At 42.0% G+C, this 17,083-nt stretch overlaps 1 protein-coding gene across 7 annotated transcripts in view; it reads left to right on the top strand.

The window, feature by feature from the left end:
- The first annotated feature begins 2,919 nt into the window (after positions 1-2,919).
- crebbpb (CREB binding lysine acetyltransferase b) overlaps positions 2,920-17,083 on the top strand; it is a 210,217-nt gene continuing 196,053 nt past the window's right edge. For all 7 annotated transcript variants that reach the window (XM_087997874.1, XM_087997875.1, XM_087997872.1 and 4 more), the window contains exons 1-2: positions 2,920-3,701; positions 5,983-6,725. In XM_087997874.1, the coding sequence (XP_087854000.1) occupies positions 3,617-3,701; positions 5,983-6,725 (828 nt within the window). In that variant the 5' untranslated portion in view covers positions 2,920-3,616. The remainder of the gene's footprint in view (positions 3,702-5,982; positions 6,726-17,083) is intronic.

Here is a 17,083-nt window from a genome sequence, read left to right as displayed (position 1 = left end):
TTGGGCTGGGAGTCCGTGAATCACCGCAACCTGCGGTTCCAGGGGACTGCTGCGTGCAACACCCTCCACCCCAGATCCCCGAGAGAAAGGGGGAGGACTCCCGCGTAGAGAGCCCTCCACTGGGGATCCCTACCGCCCGGTGGCAAATGGGCACGCCAAGGCGTGTCCGGACGGTGGATGAGGGAGAAGAGGTGGACGGTGTGCAGCAGCAGTCTATACAGGGCTTGCCTTTTTATATCTCTAAATGACACAAAATTAAAATTTCGGAGGCGGCTCAGGTTGTGGGGCACAGGCTCCCGCGGGAAGTACAGGACCTTGGGGCGAGGATTTGTTGTTTACTGTGATGATGTGAACCAGGTGATTGGCAGGATGCTCAAAGCCTATTCTAAGGATGCCTTCAAATGTGCTGTGGAGGCCCTAGATTATCACCTATGGGAAATTAGCAACACTTCTGATTGCCTGGTGTGCAAAACTATAATGATCAGTGGCCAACACAAGGCAATGTTCAATGCTATGACCCACTAAAACTACAACAGCGTCACATGAAGCATTTATACATGCCTCCTTAGCCAATACACCCTATTAGATGAAGCAAAATGCTGCAGATTTGCTAAGGCAAATCAGGGCAGGACTTCAGCAGTTGATGGCATGTCCTGGGGTATGTTGCTGAACAAAGAAACTTTGGGGTGCAGGTTCACAGTTCTTTGAAAGTGGAGTTGCAGGTTGACAGGGTCATGAAAAATGTGTTTGGTATGCTTGCCTTTATTGGTCAGTGTATTGAGTATAGGATTAAATTCTGGCCTTCCTGCTATAGGAAAGATGTCAAAATTGAAAGCGTTCAGGAAAGCTTTGCAAGGATGTTGCCAGGGTTGAAATGATTTGGAGATGCTGGTGTTGGACTGGGGTGTACAAAGTTAAAACCTGTTGGCCTATAACCTGGTGTTGTGTGATTTTTTTAGCCAGGGTTGAAGGTTTTGAGCTATGGGGGAGGCTGAATAAATAGACTGGGACTATTTTTCCAGGACCTTCAGAGGCTGAGGGAAAACCTTAGAGGTTTATAAAATCATGAGGGACACTGATAGGTTGAATAGCCAAAGTCTTTTTCCTGGGGTGTGGAGTGCAACACTGGAGGACATATGTTTAAGGTGCAATGGGAAAGATTTTAAAGGGACCTAAGGGGCAACCTTTTCTATCCAGAGGGTGGTGTGTGTATGGAATGAGCTGCCAGTGGAGGCTGGTACAATGACAAAATTTAAAAAGCATCTGGATGGGTACATGAATAGGAAAGGTTTAGAGGGATGTGGGCCAAATGCTAGTAAATGGGATGAAATTAATGTAATAGATCTGATTGGCGTGGACAAGTTGGACCAAAGGGTCTGTTTCAGTGCGTGACAATTGTGTGACTGGAAATCAAATAAAAACAAACTCTGAATTAAATGTGTTGTCTACCATCTATCTTGGAAAGATGTCAGATGTTTGCACTGCATTGTGCTCGCTTTTTCAGCTCATAAGTTACAGTAGTACACTCTTTAAATCTTATTTCTAACTGATCCTTTCCACATTGTATTTATTTATTCCTCCCAAACCTAATACCAAATAAAAATAGGAGCAAATTACTGCAGATGCTGGCATCTGTACTGAAAACAAAAAAATGCTGGTGATCACAGTGGATCAGGTAGCGTCCATGGGGAGAGAGCAAGTCTGAGGATCCCGTAACACAACGATCCCGTATTTCCCATAAGCTAACTTTTCCAACGTTTCATAAATTGGCACTGAAAACAAAAAAATGCTGAAGATCGCAACGGGTCAGTTAACGTCTGTGGAGAGAATGGAAGCTAACGTTTCGCGTCTAGATGATTAGCCACTTACGCATTTAGATTTTAACGATTCTACTATTGTGGCAGTTGCTCTAAGCTGCCAAAGAACTAATGTGTGAAATTTACTTTCTACACTTATTTACATCGCCATCTCTTACCTCCTCAAAAACACACTTCTTACATTTTGCTTATTTGACCATGCTTCTGGTCATCTGTCTAATATTATCTTATGAAAGTGTCATGTTGTTTGATGATGTTTTTGTGAAGGGCCTTGAGACATTTTTCAATGTTGAAGGTGCCATAAAAAACAAACTTTTAAAATAACAAGTCATTGAAATAGAACGCCTCAGAAAAAATAAAGAATACAAACGACGTTTCATCTGCGACTCCAGAACACCCAAAATTCGAGGGAGACTGACTGATTCGGTTGGCGATGAATGATACATTTTTCAATCTAGAGCAGTTGGAAGATATCCGAGCCGTTTATGCAACCTCAGTTTGTGAATCAAAATCTCCCTCTAAGGAAATGTTGAAGCTTCGTTAACTCTGGACCACCGAAAGGACATCTCTCGAAATCTGAGGCGTGACTTTGATTATTTGTATTTTCCCGCCCATTTAATTTAGAAACACTTTTTGTAAATAGTTATTTCGAGAACTCCTAAGCAGATATCACATTTATAACTACCCATCGAAAGTGGTAGTAAGTCAACATTTCGAATGGTTTTAATTGTGCTAATGTAATTATTAAGTAAATACCGTGAAATAATAATACACGTTTAATAACGTACAGCTATAAACACTTGAATATTCACAGCTCATTCACAGCTCGAAGTTGTATGCGCATGTCAATTTGATAGTAATCCCACAATGCATATGGGATACTAATGACGTAATATACGTTCGGCCTCTTGCACCCTTATTTCTTACGAACTCGACCAATCGGCAGGCGGCGCACGGATCACGCGGAGTCGTTATCGTCCGATGGAAACGTAGTTCGGGTGTTTCCGACGAGCAGCGATGACGGATTCGGCCGGTTTCGTGTACTTGGCTCCGCCTCCTCCTCCCATCCTCCCCTCCCCCTCCCTCGGTGGACGGAACGTCAGGAGGAAAAAAAACTTTAAGATCAACAGCCGCCATTTTGGTGGAAAATTTCATCCGAAATTTCGGAGGAATTGAACGGCGTCGGGAGCTGTGCTCGCTGCCTAGAGTATTCCTGAAAACCCATATTCGGTTACGAAATTCATACAGCCGTCAAATTACTGCGGGTCTGGGCGCCTCAAATCGTGGAAAAGCGATAAGATAAAGGGGACCGGCTGAAGGGGAGGGGGGAGGTGGTGTTTAAAAATCCGTATCCCCTTCGTTCCGCCGTACCAAGTCTCCGGGTGAAGTATTGTTTTCATCGGCTGAGCCGGCAGTGGTCTGGCGTCAGTCCCCGGCCTGGTCCCGGCCCTCTGCCGAAAATGCGGCCTGACTGATTGGCTCGAATTTGTTTTTTTCTAACTGCATATTAAAGTAAAGATAGGGGTTGGAAAGCTTTTTTCTTCCCCTGTGTGAGGGGGGAGTGGAATGGCGGAGCAGGGTGTCGCGTTAGGGGAATGGCGCTGTGGCTGAGGAGGAGCGGGCTCTCGGTGCTCGTCAAAGGCCCCAGGGCCTGCCGAAGTCGCTGCTGTGTCCGTCTTTATCCCGCCCACCACCCCCCCTCACCTTTCATGTTCCTTATATGAAACTAGCTTGAAAAGGGAGGGGGGAACAATTTACACATACAGATATATAAGATAGATATATATATATATAATAAAATGGCCGAGAACCTGCTGGATGGACCGCCGTCTGCCAAACGGCCCAAACTCAACTCGCCGGCGCTCTCTGCCAGTGACAGTACAGGTAAGGAGGGGATGTCGCCTGGGACAACCGGGGAGTATAGGTAGTTGTATACCTTCCCAACACCCCTTTCTATAGGTGGTAAATAAGAATGGAATGTGTATGTTTTGAAATTAAAGATTTTGGTAGAAATTTAAAACCGTGTTTTTTTTGAGAGAATATTGATAGGTTTTTCTCCTTCCCTCTCTCCATCTCCTGACCTCACAAAGTAAACTGGCAGTCTTTGCAATCGTACAATTGGCAAGGTTTGAGGGAGAATGGCCCAGAAACGCTGGAAGATCATAAGGTGTTCTTCGATGTCGTATATTTAAGAGACGAATAAGGAGTTATGAATTACTTTTGAGAGAATATTGCTTGGTGTAAAGTGATTCTTTAGCATTGGTTACATAACTTATTTCGAGCAGTTTATGGTCGGTAGTGATAGACTTGCACAATTATTTTCACACAAGATGCTAATAAAGTTAGACCTTGGTTTCGGTATGATGAAATAAAGTTTGTCTCGCATATTTGTTTCAAGTCAAGTATTCTTACATTGGAGAAATTAGACTATTGGTGAATTTCGCTGTGTGGAAAGCGTTTCGTTGAAACTAATGGGATACGTAATATAGTAGAATATATTTATGAAATATTTGCTGGTTAAAGTTGTTTAGTCTTTCAACTGACGTGACAAATGAAGTCGTAATTTGTTATTCTTACGTTAAAAAATGAATTAATCTCAGATTGTAGCGTTTCTTGGAAAATATACATCTGATACACTGTAAAACGTGCATGTCGGGAGTAGCAGTCTCCGTATTTTGGTCATTATTTTGTAAATAGAAACTTGTAGCGGTGGACTGCATTATGGCTGGTGGTAGTTGGCGGAAGCCCAGTGATTTAAATTGATTTCTGTGCTGTCTACTGACACAATGACACCTCCGTGTTACTGTCCTGTGGATTCTGGCGAGCCGAAAAATCTATGTCATCGTCAAAATCTTTTGAGTAATAGTTGCAGTTTGCCGTCCGAAATGCCCACATTTAACGGGAGAGAACCAACAAAACTGCAGTTGCCTGTGCATTTATTTTTGTTCTGCAGTAATTTAAATTGAATATCCAAACTGACACTAGGGTATATTGGAAGGCAGTAATAACTTTGGGCAGTTGAATTTGTGGGTAAGATTTTTAAACTAGTGTATTGAACTATTAATTCTGCATGTTTGATGTTTGCAATGGACAAATAAAAACAAAACGAAGCGTTTACCAAGATTTACTTCGGTAATCTATTTACCACTTTACACCATTAAAATATGAGAGCAAATGAATATTTTAAACTTGACTTTCATCTTTTGACAAGTAATTGTCGAATGCTACACTTGTGGACATGTACAATCACTGTGGGTGGTGGATACTTTGGCGCATTCTGTCTCTGAAGCTTGAACTGCAGCATATGATGTTTTAAATTATGCAGCACCACATTGAAGAAACACAGGTCATTTATATGTTCACAGACAGTTATGCTGGTTGTACGGTATCATTTGATATACAGGTTTATGAATCTAGTGTGAAACCAAGATTTAACTTAATCATCTATTATTTCCTGACCTTTTACCTTTGGAGCTACACCCACCATTGTAGTATAAAGCCTCTTTTCACAATGTGCAATGTCAGACTTGTGTTTTGGCTTCTAAAACTGTTACAAGTCACTGTAAATGTTTTTATTTGAAACACATTACACATTTCAGAAATGCTTACCATTAAAACAAATAAGGATACATATATGGTTATGAGGTTGAATAAGTTGTACTAGTGATTTGCTGAACAGATTAATCTCCCTAAAGTAGCATCAGGCACTGGTCAAGTTTAATGTATTGTCTACAAAAAGTTTTGGCTTGTTATTCAGTATTTAATGTGAAGTCAATACTTAATCCAAGTGTTGGGATAAATAATATTGAGCCATTCTGTAATTGAATGACAAACATTTTTTTTTTTAAAGTGGCTATTTTCCAAACTGTTTCAAAGTGGGGACTAACAGACATAGCTGATTGCCATACAAATCTTAATACGTTTGGAAGTTCATTAACAAAGATTAAGTTAGGGTTGGTTTGGTATGTTAAAGTAAATACTTAGCAAGATATTGCTCCTTTTAAATGGGTTTTAAAGAATACACATTGATATATTGTGATAAATCATGCCTTTGTGTTTTGTGTATTTTTGAGTAGATTTTATCTTTAATACAAAATGCTTATAATATGTACATAGTGCTCTTCTACAAATCAAATGCTAAACATGAATAACTTCTGTTTTACAGATTTTGGATCACCATTTGATTTGGAAAATGATTTACCTGATGAGTTGATCAGATCATCTGACCCTTTAGCACTGTCCAATGGTGGTGAACTGAGCCAGTTAAACAGCACCATTGGTCAGGATGCTGCTTCTAAACACAAGCAGCTGTCGGAGCTCTTACGGGCTGGCAGTGGTTCCAATCTCTCTGGAGGACTCGGCAACGTAAACTCCACCAACAACCCAGGCAGATCTTTGGACAGTCCTGGTCAGGGCCAGCAGAACAGCTCCAACCTGGGCAAAAGCCCTCACAATCAAGGGCTGACTTCATCTTCTGTTCTGGGGATGGCTGCCAGCGGTTCAAGTTCTTCAACCCCTGGCTCTCAAGCACTGAACACACAAGCACAAAAACATGGAGAGTCAAAACTTCTCAATGCTGCAGCATCGGGTATGGTGTCTGCCAGTAGCAGCCCAGCTGCTCAGACTGGGCCAGGTGGAATTGGCATAAATACCAATCTGAGTCACACGCATCAAGCTCTATTGAACAGCAGCAACAGCCAAGGTCTAATGCAGCAATCGCAACAAGGACAGGGCCAGGTGCTGAATGGCTCATTGGGAGCTGCTGGCAGGGGACGAGGGAGTATGCAGTATTCAAACTCTGGCCTGGGCAACTCTGGTAGTGTGTTAGCAGAGACTTTAGCCCAGGGATCAGCACAGATGGGTGCACACACGGGTTTAAACACGCAGCAAGCTGGAGCTATGGCAAAGGTAGGTAATGTTTTTTTAACATTTGTTATTGATACTGTTGTAACCATTGATTCTCATACTTGAATGATTCTGTATCTATTGTCTAATGATACAGCTATCATCTCCCAGAAATGATTGATTTCAAAACTTAAAGGCTATAGTATGTTCTTCTGCATCTTTTCTGGCAAGACAAGAGACCAATCAATGTGTTGAATACATGGTTGAAGGATGGTTTTTGTGGTGATTCGGGACATGAGTATGTTGTGTGTATAATTGACTGTTATTAATCTTTGGACTAAAACACTTTAAGCAGCCTGAGTACCTGGTCTCATACTCACCTGAATGTATCTTTTTCTTATTTGCATGCACACATTCTCCGTACCCTTTTTGTTTTCTGCAAGTCTAATTTCCCCAGCTCGTGTCTTTATGCATTGCACTGTGTTTGCATACGTCTTGTGGTCTTTTACCCATTTATTCAATTTGTGTCTAATTTTAAACCAAAAATGAAATCACAGACAACGTACAGTCGTACTGCATCATCTAGCCAGTCCATGCTGACCATGTACCCAAAGTAAACTTGATCCTCATGTGTAAATCACAAAAAGCTAGCATACAAGTTCAGAACGCAACAGAGAAGGCGAATGGAATACTAGCCTTAATTTCAAAGTCAACAGAGTATAATTGTAGGGAAGTTGTGCTAAAACTGCACAAGGGACCAGTAGAATGTACCTAGGATACCGTGAACAGTTTGGAAAATACATTTTGAGACGGCAAAAAGCGAGCTGTTTAGCCAGTTGCTGCATCAGATGAAGTGCAGACAGAAGTGGAACAGACAGATGAATCTACCAGGAGAGATTAGTGTCTGAGGCAAGTTAAGGCAGTCCATTATAGTTTAGGTAAAACAGGGCAGAATTGTAGAAGCATGAAATCCAGCAAAGGAGATAGAATTGATCATAACAAAATGAAGAGAGTGTGCTTTTCTATTTAATCAGTCATGTCTCTGGGGCATCTCAAAGCAGTTCACAGCCAATGATTTGCTTTTGAAGTGCAGGTGCCATTTTATTGGCAACCAACGTGCCTACTCCAAGGTCTTCCAAAACAAAGGCAATGAATGCCAAGTTGAATTATGTTTTTGTTGATTTTATTTGAGGAGTAATATTGGCTCAGGAGAACCTTCAGTATGTCACTGACATCATCTTTGTCCAAGTAGGTTGCTGGATTAAGTTTACTGGACTTCAGTTTAACATCTGAACCAAAAGTTAGCATCTTTAAGCATTCCCTCGCTGCACTGAAATATTAGCCTTGCTGAAATGGGGTTCACACTTTCCATCTTCTACCTTGGATGGTAGTTGTCTTTTCTCTAAGATGGGAAATCTCAAAACTAGAGGGCACATTTTTAAAGTGAGAGGAGAGAAATTAAAAAAAAACAAAATTTTTACAGAGAGGGTGGTTTGAGTGTGGAATGAACTTCCTGTAGAAGTGGTGGATGCAGGTACAATTACGATGTTTAAAAGACATTTGGATGGATGCATGAATAAGAAAGGTTTGGAGGAATATAAGCCAGGAGGAGGCAGGTGGGACTAGTTTAGTTTGGGGTTACATTTGGCATGTCCTGTTTGGACTGAAGGTTCTGTTTCTGTGCTGTATGACTCTGTGAAGCTGACTTATTATGCTGATGTTGAACTTCACTCTGTCCTTTTCCTGACTTGATTAAAGTATGATGAATTGAAGAATCATACATCGCGAAAAGTTAGTTTTTGCTGCTGCCAATGAATGGATGACCATACTTCAAACACTTAGTAGGGATCTCCTTGCTTCACAGCGCTATTTGACACCTGATCTTGTGAAATCTGACAATATTAAATGTTGAGTAACTGGGGATATACAAAGGTTACTGGGGTCTGAACATTGGAGGTAGCAATTTTTCTTTGGAGTTTCATGGAAAAGGTTGAGGAAGCCTAAATATTAGACAAAAAGAAATACTGAGAATGTTGGAAATCTGAAATAAAAAGAAAATAAATTGGAAATAGTCCGTTTGCCAGGCAGCATCTGAGAAAGGAAGCTGTTAATGTTCCAGGAAATGTTTGTTTCTTTCCACAGATTCTGCCTGACCTGTTGAGTATTTCCAACTTTTTGTTTCTTTTTATTCCAATTTGTCAGAGAATGAAGGTTGTGGAGACGTGGAGTGCAAAGTCTCCTTTCTGCGGTTACTGCTCTGTCAGAGATTCTGGGGCTAAGAACATTGAAAGAGTTACCCAAAGTGAACATCTCCCCTGGCTTAGTTAGATCAGATCAGGTATTATTCTCCGAGCTGAAAATGTGTTGCTGGAAAAGCGCAGCAGGTCAGGCAGCATCCAGGGAACAGGAGAATCGACGTTTCGGGCATAAGCCCTTCTTCAGGCCAAGGAGGAGAACTGTTTCCAGTATAAAGTATGAAAAAAGACTTTGTAAAAATCTTTTGTAACTGCCATATAAAAGTGATCTGTTTTTGTGATATTTAGAACATCCAGTTCTTGAATGGATGTGCAAAGTGCAAATGAGTTAGTCACAAAATAAATTAGTTTTAATGATTTTTAGGGGTAGATTTTTCAAAATTATAGTTTAGTCCAAAACTTAATGTTGTATCTTAAAGCAGAATATTTCCTTTGACCTTCCACCATCATCAGTTTGAAACTTTCCTGACTTGGGCAACTTAATAAAAACTTAATTAAAACTTCAGCAGTTCTGAAGAAAGGTCATTGGGCCAAAATGTTAACTCTGAATTCTCCCTTTAGATGCTGCCAGACCTGCTGAGTTAACATTTTGGCCCAATAACCTTTTCTCAGAACCAGGCAAAAGTGAGGACTGCAGATGCTGAAAATCAGAGTCTAGATTAGAGTGGTGCTGGAAAAGCACAACAGGTCAGGCAGCATCCGAGGAGCAGGAAAATCGACTTTTCAGGCAAAAGCCCTTCATCAGGAATGAAGGCAGGGAGCCTCCGGGGTGGAGAGATAAATGGTTTGGGGGGGGGGGGGGGGGGTGGATAGGTGGGAATTCCAGCAATTTCTATTTTTGTTGTTGGGCAACTTAATTCTGTTCTTCCTTTCATGTAAATTTCAGAATGTCACATTGTGGGTTGCTTTCGTATAGGATTCTGGGTAATCCAAGATGGAGGATGGGAAAAATTTCTGGCTGTAAGAGCTGCTCCTTTTATTTTGAGGCATTTTGGGTGCTGGAGGTGATTTCCTCGAATTCCAGGAGCAGCAATTACTGTTTTATATGCTGTTGCATTGTTTTGGAACTTTGGAAAAAAAAGTCAAAACAACAGCAGTTTTTAAAGGGAGAAGAGCAGACAAAGGAAACATATTGTGAGGACAGTGCAGGAGAGAGAGAACCTGCACAGTTACTGCCTTTGCTGTTTTTGAATTCATGTGTCATTGGACATCGGAGTGCATCTGGGAAAATTAACAAACAGTGAATTTCACAACTAATCTTGGAGGAACCGGTTTGGGCGAAGTTCACAACACAGAATCAGATAAGTTAATTGTTGTTTTAAGTCTGTCCAAGAGAAAGGCTGTATTAGTGAGTACAGTGGGTTCTTTCTTGATTATGTGTTTTTGGAGATATGTCTCTTGATTAAACTTAAAATATAAGCCATAGCTATTAATTTAACCTGGTGCGGTGTTTTGTAGAGGAATAAGATGGTGTTATTTTCTGGGTCTGTAGATTGTGAAGGAGCAAAAATGGCCTTTACAGTGTCAGATGTGGGAGTTTAAAGAGAGTTTAAGGTGACTGTGGATTATATCTGCCATAAATGCTGTTGGATGCGAATTTTATCAGATCGAGTGGATTGGTTGGAGAGACAGATAGAAGTGATGAGGAATTTGCAACAGCAACAGTATGTGATGGGTGGCAGTTATAGGAAGGGGGGAAAGTCTCAGATACAGTCACATAGATGGGCTAACTCCAGGAAGGGTATGAGAGATCGGCACCTAGTGCAGGAGTCTTTTGTGGATATACCCATTTCAAACAGATATGCTGTTTTGGAATATGTAGGGGGTGATGAATTCTCAGGGGAGCGTAGCTTGAACAGCCAAGTTTCTGGTATTGAGACTGGCTCTAATGCAACGAGGGGTATGTCGGGTTCCAAGAGATCAATTGTATTGGGGGATTCTCTAGTCCAAGGTACAGACAGACTTTTCTGTGGCCAGCAGTGAAAAAGCAGAATGGTGTGTTGTTTCCCTGGTGCCAGGATCAAGGATGTCTCAGAGAGGATGCAGAAAGTTCTCACGGGGGAGAGGGGCCAGCAGGAGATCATTGTCCACATTGGAACCAACGATATAGGAAGGGAAAAAGTTGAGGTTCTGAAGGGAGATTACAGAGAGTTAGGCGGAAATTTTAAAAGGAGGTCCTCAAGGGTAGTAATATCTGGATTACTCCCAGTGCTACGAGCTAGTGAGGGCAAGAATAGGAGGATAGAGCAGATGAATTCACATTTTTAGATCATTGGCATCTCTTTTGGAGTAGAAGTGACCTGTGCAAGAAGGACAGATTGCACCTCAATTGGAAGGGGACTAATATACTGGCAGGGAAATTTGCTAGAACTGCTTGGGAGGATTTAAACTAGTAAGGGGGGGACCCAGGGAGATAATGAGGAAAGAGATCAATCTGAGACTGGTACAGTTGAGAACAGAAGTGAGTCAAACACTCAGGGCAGGCAGGGGCAAGGTAGGACTAATAAATTAAACTGCATTTATTTCAATGCAAGGGGCCTAGCAGGGAAGGCAGATGAACTCAGGGCATGGTTACGAACCTGGGACTGGGGTATAATAGCATTTACAGAAACATGGCTTAGGGATGGGCAGGACTGGCAGCTTAATGTTCCAGGATACAAATGCTACAGGAAGGATAGAAAGGGAGGCAAGAGAGGAGGGGGAATGGCATTTTTGATGAGAGAGAGCATTACAGTTGTGCTGAGGGAGGATATTCCTGGAAATACATCCAGGGAAGTTATTTGGGTGGAACTGACAAATAGGAAAGGGATGATCACCTTATTGGGATTGTATTATAGATCCCCTAATAGTCAGAGGGAAATTGAGAAACAAACTTGTAAGGAGATCTCAGCTATCTGTAAGAATAATAGGGTAGTTATGGTAGAGGATTTTAACTTTCTAAGCATCGACTGGGACTGCCATAGTATAAAAGGTTTAGATGGAGAGGAATTTCTTAAGTGCATACAAGACAATTTTCTGATTCAGTATGTGGATGTACCTACTGGAGAAGGTGCAAAACTTGACCTACTCTTGGGAAATAAGGCAGAGCAGGTGACTGAGGTGTCAGTGGGTGAGCACTTTGGGGCCAGTGACCATAATTCTATTCGTTTTAAAATAGTGATGGAAAAGGATAGACCAGATCTAAAAGTTGAAGTTCTAAATTGGAGAAAGGCCAATTTTGACGGAATTAGGCAAGAACATTCGAAAGCTGATTGGAGGCAGCTGGAAAATGGGAATCCTTCAGAAATGAGATAACAAGAATCCAGAGAAAGTATATTCCTGTCAGGGTGAAAGGGAGGCTGGTAGGTATAGGAAATGCTGGATGACTGAAGAAATTCAGAGTTTGGTTAAGAAGGAAGCAGATGTGAGGTATAGACAGGATAGATCGAGTGAATCTTTCGAGTTTAAAGGAATTAGGAGTATACTTAAGAGGGAAATCAGGAGGGCAAAAAGGGGACATGAGATAGCGTTGGCAAATAGAATTAAGGAGAATCCAAATGGTTTTTTACAAATATATTAAGGACGAAAGCGTAATGGGGGAGATACTAAATGAATATTTTGCAACAATCTTTACTGTGGAAAAATTTATGGAAGATATAGACTGTAGGGAAATAGATGGTGACATCTTGCAAAATGTCCAGATTACAGAGAAGGAAGTGCTGGATGTCTTGAAACAGTTAAAGGTGGATAAATTCCCAGAACCTGATCAGGTGTATCTGAGAACTGTGTGGGAAGCTAGAGAAGTGATTGCTGGGTCTCTTGCTGAGATATTTGTATAATCAATAGTCACAGGTGAGGTGCCGGAAGACTGGAGGTTGGCAAACATGGTGCCTTTGTTTAAGAAGGACAGTAAAGATAAGCCAGGGAACTGTAGACCGGTGAGCCTGACTTCGGTGGTGGGCAAGTTGTTGGAGGGAATCCTGAGGGACAGGATGTACATGTATTTGGAAAGGCAAGGACTGATTAGGGATAGTCAATATGGCTTTGATGTGTGGGAACTCATGTCTCACAAACTTGATTGAGTTTTTTGAAGAAGTAACAAAGAAGATTGATGAGGGCAGAGCAATAGATGTGATCTATATGGACTTCAATAAGGTGTTTGACAAGGTTCCCCATGGGAGACTGATTAGCAAGGTTAGATCTCATGGAATAAAGGGAGAACTAGCCATTTGGATACAGATCTGGCTCAAAGGTAGAAGACAGAGGGTGGAGGTGGACGAGTTGTTTTTCAGACTGGAGGCCTGTGACCAGTGGAGTGCCACAAGGATCGGTGCTGGGTCCTCTACTTTTTGTCATTTACATAAATGATTTGGATACGAGCATAAGAGGTACAGTTAGTAAGTTTGCAGATGACACCAAAATTAGAGGTGTAGTGGACAGCGAAGAGGGTTACCTCAGACTACAACAGGATCTTGACCAGATGGGCCCATGGGCTGAGACGTGGCAAGTGAAGTTTAATTCAGATAAATGAGAGGTGCTGCATTTTGGGAAAGCAAATCTTAGCAGGACTTATACACTTAATGGTAAGGTCCTAGGGAGTGTTGCTGAATAAAGAGACCTTGGAGTGCAGGTTCATAGCTCCTTGAAAGTGGAGTTGCAGGTAGATAGGAGAGTGAAGAAGATGTTTGGTGTGCTTTCTTTTATTGGTCAGACTATTGAGTACAGGAGTTGGGAGGTCATGTTGCGGCTGTACACGTCATTGGTTAGGCCACTGTTGGAATAACAGTGTTATTCCTGAGCTACAGGAAGAGGCTGAACAGGCTGGGGCTGTTTTCCCTGGAGCGTCGGAGGCTGAGGGGTGACTTTATAGAGGTTTAAAAAATTATGAGGGGCATGGATATGATAAATAGACATAGTCTTTTCCCTGAGGTCGGGGAGTCTAGAACTAGAGGGCATAGGTTTAGGGTGAGAGGGGAAAGATATAAAAGAGACCTAAGGGGCAACGTTTTCATGCAGTGGGTGGCACGTGTATGGAGTGAGCTGCCAAAGGATGTGGTGGAGGCTGGTACAATTGCAACATTTAAGAGCCATTTGGATGGGTATATGAATAGGAAGGGTTTGGAGGGATATGGGCTGGGTGCTGGCAGGTGGGACTAGATTGGGTTGGGATATCTGGTCGGCGTGCGCAGGTTGGACCGAAGGGTCTGTTTCCATGCTGTACATCTCTATGACTCTATAATTGTGTGTTGCTTTCAATTACAAATCCTCCATTTCACACTGTTGAGAAATCAGTTTGTTTTGGTGTGTTGAAAGGAAGAGCTCGCATGAGAAATGCTTGTTGTAATAGTATACCATGTTTTGAGGTGAGTTAGGACAAGAGCTGCACGAATACTTGAACATCAGCCTCAGATTGTAGCCCAATCCAGCAGTTGACTCATACAGCAGGAATTTTCACATCCATTTTCCTTCATACATTAGTCATTTCATAACCTCCTAAATTTTGTCAAGTAAGTGTTAGCTAGTATTTTTGTGCAAGTTAATTGGTTCAAGAATACAACAATCTATGTGCGCATGCTTCCAAATAACTGCACCAGGCAGAACGTTGAGTGCTGAAATTAAGCACTTGCTGTTGTGGTGTGCACGTTAGGTTGTGTTCAGAAGCTACATTGTGGCTTGTCGATACCAATTCACTCAAGATGGTGTTATCATCACATGAGTGAGCTTGATATCTGCATCCATGCATGAACAAATATGGTATCCCTTGCAATCAGTTGTGTTAGCGGCAGGGAAATAATGATCTGATCAAAAATGCCCTTCATCACATTTTGTTGAAATAATTCCTGCACGATGTTATCTTCAAAGGTAAAGATCCTTTCAAAGGAGAGTTGATGCAAGTTTTGACTAAGTAGGACTTCTGCCTTTTTCCATAAGAAATAGCTGTATGACATCAGTTTTCTTGACACACACAAATTTATTAGTGGCAGGTTTTGGTTTGTGCAATCGTGCAATAGTGAAATCTTGAAATCCCACGCACAATGTACATAATTTGATATATTTAATCATCAAACTCAGCAAGTGAAGATGCACACAGCAGTTTTTTATTGAGCTAAGTTTTGTTGAGGATAGGTGACTACTGGATGATTAAAGTAATTGAATTGGGAGATAACAAAAGCTTGATAAAGGATTCCAACAGCTACTCAGCCGAGGTAAAAGCAGACAATGTTATAAGTGGAAATAAGGCTTTGTAGTGTTTAAAACCCAGCAAAGGCTCAAACAGTGGTTTTGCAAATAGTTCAAAGTTATTGCGAGGAAAAACCAACTGGTGGTGCCTCCAATGAGAAACTTGAAATGAATCTAAGAAGAGATCAAGGATTTAACATTGATAAAATGAGTGGAGCAATGCGAGTACAGTTGATCAAAGTTGAAACTTCAGAAGTCCCTCACCGTTGCAGTGGGACCTTGGTTGTAACTGATTGTGGAAGGTTAAGCCAGGAATTATGCCTTCACTGAGCTTTGGCCACCAATGTGTAAATGCAGAAACAGAAAAAATAGGACCAGGATTAGGCCATTCAGCTCTTTGAGCCTGCTCTGCTCTTCGTGATCATAGCTGATCATCCAGCTCAGTTTTTGCTACATACCCTTTGATCCCTTTTAGCCCTAAGAACTATATCTATGTCCTTGAAAACACTTGACGTTCTGTTGTCAACCACTTTCTGTGACAGAGAATTCACAGACTCATCATTTCTTTGTGAAATAATTTATTCGCATCTCAGAAGTAATGGCCTTCCCCGTGTCCTTAGGTTGTGTCCCCTGGTTGTAGACTCCCTGGTAATGAGGGACATCCTTGTGTTTATCTGATCTAGTTAGAATTTTATAGGTTTTTATGATATCTCATCCCCACCCCAACCTATTCTTTTAAATTCCAGTGTATACAGACCTAACCGTGGGTGGCACGGTGGCACAGTGGTTAGCACTGCTGCCTCACAGCACCAGAGACCCGAGTTCAATTCCGGCCTCGGGCGACTGACTGTGTGGACTTTGCACATTCTCCCCGTGTCTGCGTGGGTTTCCTCCAGGTGCTCCGGTTTCCTCCTCCACTCCAAAAATGTGCAGATTAGGTGAATTGGCCATGCTAAATTGCCTGTAGTGTTGGGTGAAGGGGTAAATGTAGGGGAAAGGGTCTGGGTGGTTTGCTCTTCGGCTTGTGGACTTGTTGGGCCGAAGGGCCTGTTTCCACACTGTAAGTAATCTAATCTAATCTAACCAATCCACCCTCTCTTTATACGTCAGTCCTGTCATCTCAGGAATCAGTCTGGGGGTAAACCATTGTTGCATACTCTGACAAGAATATCCATCCCCAGATAAGGAGACCAAAACTTCACAGAATTCTACTTTTCTCAACAAGGCCCGTACAATTGCAGCAACACAACCCTGCTCCTGTACTTGATTCCTCTCACTGGAATGCCATTTGCTGCATTCACCTGCATGCTTACTTTCAGTGACTGGTTTATGAGGACACCCAAGTCATGTTGAAGCAGCTCTCTTTTTCCAATTGGATAACTGCCTTCCTATTTTTGTTTGAAGAAAGTGAGGACTGCAGATGCTGGAGTACCAGGGTTTAAAAATGTCATGCTGGAAAAACACAGCAGGGCAGGCAGCATCTGACGAGCAGGAGAATCGACGTTCCTGCTCCTCGGATTTTTACTTCCTATTTTTGTTGTTAAACAACCTCACATTTATCCATATTATACTTCATCTGTTAAGCATTTGTCCACTTACTCTATTGTCTAAATCACGCTGAAGCACCTCTGCATCCTCCTCACAATTCAGTCAAAAGTAGCATGTAATGTATTGATTCATATTAAGGCTGTGAATAGGTAGTGACTTGTCCATGAGGTAAGTGGAGATTCTAGAGGGAACAGTGGAGTGGGCAGTGATTCACTGCTACAGTTCCAACGGCTAATGGTAGGTACAGTGTGAGTGAGTGAGTGAGTGAGACAGACAGACAGACACAGAGCCCCGGTTGGGAACTTGACCAGAGCGAGGATAAGCAATATGGGTTTGCTGGTGATGAGGAACTAGTAAAAAGCATCTCAGAGGGCCTTTGGGGATGCCGGTAGAAGCACCGCGGGTATGCAAGGTTACTCCAGGGAGATGAAGCTGCAGAGTGGAAGTGCACGGTAGTAA

Source organism: Chiloscyllium plagiosum, unplaced genomic scaffold, assembly GCF_037043375.1.
Source record: "Chiloscyllium plagiosum isolate Xiang-an unplaced genomic scaffold, Cpla_swu_hap1 HiC_scaffold_20, whole genome shotgun sequence".
NCBI classification, from domain to species: domain Eukaryota; kingdom Metazoa; phylum Chordata; class Chondrichthyes; order Orectolobiformes; family Hemiscylliidae; genus Chiloscyllium; species Chiloscyllium plagiosum.
The sequence above is the reverse complement of the archived record's forward strand: the minus strand, read 5'-3'. Positions and strand labels throughout refer to the sequence as shown.